Consider the following 5,000-nt stretch of genomic DNA (forward strand, 5'->3'; position numbering starts at 1 on the left):
AGTGTTTTGTCTATCCCTCCCCCCCCCCCCCGCTCTCCCCTTCCCCCAAACTGCTCCAAGTAAATTTGACTGTTTCTCCACCATGCACCTCTCCAGATCTCTTGAGAAGGTTCTGGCACTCTCAAAATCTTCTGAGTGTAAAACGTTGTGACCTATGGGTCAAAGTATTGCAGCAGCTCATCAATGGATGAATCGACAGGTTTGGAAGCATAAAAAAAATGAGCATTTGGAGAGTGTTGGTGGTCTTGTGGTCATTGATAAAGTCATGGTGATTAAAATAGTCGAGGTCATTGAAGTTGTTGGTGGTGAGGGTCATCGAAGTCATTTGTTTGGTGGCAATGGCAGTTGTTGAGGTTGTCGGCAAAGAGAGAGTCAGAGTCGAGTCAAAGTTGGTGCCGGAAGAACAGGGTGGCTAGTATTAAGATCCGTGCCACAAGTCAGGTGTGGGCTGATGTTTTCGAATTGAGACTTGCCAGGCTTGCTTGTTGAAGGAGAACCACGAACCGCTTTGTATGTCTGTGTTTGTCAAAGAGATGAGAAAAGCAATTTGGTTTGGCCATTCCACCGGCCTTAGATTTCATTTGGAGCTCTTCATTTTTTGTGATTTTCTTTTTCATGAACTTATTTTATACACGGTGTTTTGTGCTAAAGTTTGTTGATAAACTGTGTTTATTTTGCGAGTTAATGAATTTCGCTATTATTTTGTTCAAATGTATATAAATAAACAATTATTCAGTTATCCAAGCTCGTCTCGCCACAACCCGTCTCTGGTGATCTCTATTCGGTCGCAGAGCAATATATTAGACAAAGATTTATCACATTATGGAAATGTATCGAGATAACCAAATACCAGAACAGGCAAGTCCCTTCAATGAAAGAGTCCCTTCAATGGAACTCCTCTCAAATTATTGTTACGGTCGTGGGTCCTCAAGATCGTTACGTCGCAAGGCGGTTAAGGGATGAGAGGTCTCCACGTCTCTGAATAATAAGGGCATGATCGGTGTTTCAAAACCACATGACCGGAGCAGATTAGCCTCACAAGATTAGACAAGCGAGAGTCGTCAAACAATTCACTTTTTTCTGGTGACATATAATGCGGAGACCTCACTGCCCATTTATGGGTAAATCCACAATTCTCCACACACTATTGAACCTGTTTCTCGATGATCACACAAAGGTTAACAAACTGCATATATTTACAAGAAAATGTGGTAGGGAGGAAGAAGACACGAAACAAAACTTTATCAAATGAACACTCAAATAAATATTCTTCCTCGAAACCACAAAATAACTTAATTAATTAACTAGAGCGAAGTTGATAGTGCGCCATCGCAAATCCCCATGCTTCTCAACCAAAGCAAAGATGAAAGATGGCAAAAGTTCAACCAGAAATGACCCTATACTCTTCTAAGACAGCCGTGGCACATGAATGGGGGGTTAAATCCCCCCAAAAAGTTACATATTTAATGTCTCCCAATGTTAGTTGCATACATAGGTTCAATAAAAAAATGTTTTAAAATGTGCCTGAAATTGCATATTTTGGTGTTTTAACTGTTGACAGCACCCAGTGCCCCCAGGGGGCAGTGCCAAAAATGATACTGCTCCTGCACCTTCTTGCCATGTGGTGATGATAACTACAAAGTTTGAATTTCTGCACAACCGTTTAGGAGCTAGCGTGAGAGATAGATGGACAAACAGACCCGATTACAATATCCTCCCGTTTTTTTTTTTTGTTTAATGTGAAGATAATGACTACTCCATATGGGCATATGTATATGTTTGTTTGCATTTGTTTATGCTGTTTGTAAAATAAATGACTAAAATGTACAGGATGACTTAAGAATTTCTTCTGCACATTCAAATGGGACTCAAACTCAGCTGAAGATAGATGAGACAGAGGTAAGAGAATGGAACCTGTCCTATGTGACAATGATCGCCACATGGTGGAGGGCCTTGTACAGCTGTTCGTAAAGGCTGCTTCTTACGCTGTGCTCCCCATGCTCTGTTCGCCAGCCAGGTGAAGAGGGAGAACCACACCAGAGCTATGCGGGACCAATGGAGAGCCGTGTGGGATCAGCGCTGCACAGGATCACTGGAGACCTGTGCTTTGTCGCACCAGAGACTGAACCAGCCCGAAACATAAAGTGAACAGAAACAGCACAAACTCTTTCCAGCACCAACTCTCCAGAACAGAACGCCTAAGCCACAAACATCGCAGGGAGACCAGAACACGATCACACCAGAATGACAGACAGAACCTTGTGCAGTTGTCCTGGGTTGCTCATTTTATAGTCCTGTCACTGGGTTGAGCATACTCGTGCTATGTGCTGATTGGATAAGCACCAGACATGCCATCATCTGCTCCCTCTTGTCATGTCTGGAACATTGCTACTCGCCACAGCGACCGTGGTGGGGGAGGGGGCAGGGTTTGGGGGGGGGGGAATTGATTGCTGCTCACTTGAAGGAAAACACCAAAAAGGACAGAAGCATTGTGGAAGATTCAAGAATGTGGGGAGGGGGCTGGGCAGAGGGAGCTGAGAGCTCATAAGTAGACATTTGGGTGGGAAAGACTAGAGCTGACGAAATACTTTACCCATCACAGGAAATTACAATACACTTACACTGACATGCACTGATAAATAACTGTTCTAATCCATCCCATTTTACCCCAAGACAAGATCCGTTACAACATTATGAAAAAAAATCATGATCAAAAAATCATTATGATCCGTTACAACCTGTAAAGACCCACAGTGAAACCCAAGATCTTGTAATATTGAGGAAAATATATTGGGCCTCAAATTATAACAGCTCGATAAGTTTCAATAAATCTAAAACAACATTCTCACTTTAGAGAATAAGGTCGGTATCAGCGTACTTAGTCAGCGTGTTGTTCAGCCATTTCAGATCACCCATCTTGAAAGGGATGAAGATGAGACCTGTTCCTGAGGGAATTTTTGTGGCACTCTCGGGATACATAAAGCGATGTGTGGTGAAGGTCCCCACATCATTCTCATAGCCTTCCACAGGACCACGGTTCATTCTGTATGAAACAAAAGTAGAAATACTCTCTTGGAACATACCATGATGCAAAAATAAGAACAAGCAACATGTTGTTCTTCAAGAAAATGTTGTTCTTCAATTATTATTGTTTTTTCAAGAACCAAACTAGCCCGACGTGGCAAATTGTCATTTTCTGTTATTCTAATATCCATGTTATTCTAATATCCTGTGAAAATAAAAATAATTTTAACAACTCTGTGTTTTGATTTTTGCTTCTGTCAATTGTTACCAAATCTGATAATGACCCTGAAAGGAAGAAGCATTTCAATTTAATGAACATTCAGTTTGGAGATATTGAGAAAATAAGGTGAAAAAATAACATAGAACAGGAAGTACAGGCAGAAGGAAATTCAACGAGGATGAGATCACTGTGGAGTGGAAAGTTAAAGTATTTTTTGTTTGTTTGTTTTGATTTTTTGAAGCAAGGAGTGGAAATAGGGTAGTGTTGAGGAGCGAGAAATAGTCAAACGGAAGACCAAATACTGTATTGGAGTGATCAGGAGGAACCCGAATAAGTAAAGATCAAATGTGGAGTCATCAGAAGGAACCCAAATAAGTAAAGAGCAAAGGTGGCATCATCAGGAGGAACCTGGATAGGATTTGAGTTCCCAATAAGATATTTGTGAAGAAAAAGCAAAATGAGGAACACAGAGCCAAATCATTTTCACAGTTTCTATCTGAGGAATGGCTGAGTTGGGCCTTCAACAATATGAAACTATTTCAAAAACAGCAAAAACGTATGATCTAACACGAAATTGCCCTCCCTAGATAGTCAAGGCCTCTGAACCTCTCGACCCTCATGCTTATCATAAAATATAAATACTTATATAAATATAAGCATATATATGGTTGTATTTTCTGTCTGTCCATTGATAGAATCAGCCCCATCAGTAGTAACCCCATCATATTGCATACCGTTGGAATACTCTTGGCAAATGGCGATGCAAGAAAACATTTTCAAACCTCAAGGGTGGAGGGTTCAGGGTGGGGAGGATACTCCAATTTGCTCCATGTAAATGTGCATGATATAGCACTACCCAGTGGTAGGCAGTAATATGGAATAGGCAAAGCCTAGAAGCGAACGTAGAATTCTTCTTAAATATATCAAATTAAAGTCTTTTTGCTATGAAAAAATAAATATTACCTTAACATTACCTTCACAACAACAACTACACCACCTAGAACAGGATCTCATCTGAAAAAATTAATATTACCTCAACATTACCTTCACAACGACAACTACACCACATAGAACAGGATCTCATCCAAAAAAAAATATATTACCTCAACATTATACTTCAACATTACCTTCACAACAACAACTACACCTCCTAGAACAGGATCTCATCTGAAAAAAATATATTTCCTCAACATTATACCTCAACATTACCTTCACAACGACAACTACGCCGCCGAGAACAGGATCTAATCTAAAAAAATAAATACCAGAAGCGAACGTAGTATTCTTCTTACATTCGCTTCTGACTTTACCTATCACTTGTTCACAACTGTATACGCAATTTCCGGTTACTTCGGCCGAGATTCAGGATCAGCGATCAAATAACATAAATCACGATTAAAAATGTTTTTGGATGATGCGGGAGATATCTTTATTAAAATCAGTGAAGGAAATATACACCATGTCTGATATTATTTGGGTCTTTCATGTCTCCGCTATGCTTTTATCTCCTGGCATGCATCATTCCCCATGACAAAAACCAGAAACAAAAAAAATCAGAAGCAAAAAAAAAAGGAAGCAAAAGGGTCATAGCCAACGACACAGATTCACAATTGCCATGGTATTGTGTTGTTGTTGTTTCCTATTCTCTCATGTGCACGCATTAAGTAATATTCACAAGATAGAAATAAAACCCAATCGTGTTGAAAAACAACCGGAAGCAAAAGGGTCATAGCAAACGACACGGATTCCAAATTGT

The 5,000-nt window shown here is 40.2% G+C and overlaps 1 protein-coding gene across 7 annotated transcripts in view; it reads right to left on the reverse strand.

Annotated features, from left to right (window-relative positions):
* The window catches only part of LOC147034156 (CMP-N-acetylneuraminate-beta-galactosamide-alpha-2,3-sialyltransferase 2-like), a 93,001-nt gene that overhangs the window by 40,192 nt on the left and 47,809 nt on the right, over positions 1-5,000 (reverse strand). For all 7 annotated transcript variants that reach the window (XM_085877451.1, XM_085877443.1, XM_085877436.1 and 4 more), the window contains one exon: positions 2,879-3,043. In XM_085877451.1, the coding sequence (XP_085733577.1) occupies positions 2,879-3,043 (165 nt within the window). The remainder of the gene's footprint in view (positions 1-2,878; positions 3,044-5,000) is intronic.

The sequence above is a fragment of the Eptatretus burgeri genome, chromosome 1 (genome assembly GCF_056783735.1).
Source record: "Eptatretus burgeri isolate ZD-2024b chromosome 1, Ebu_testis_v1, whole genome shotgun sequence".
NCBI classification, from domain to species: Eukaryota; Metazoa; Chordata; class Myxini; order Myxiniformes; family Myxinidae; genus Eptatretus; species Eptatretus burgeri.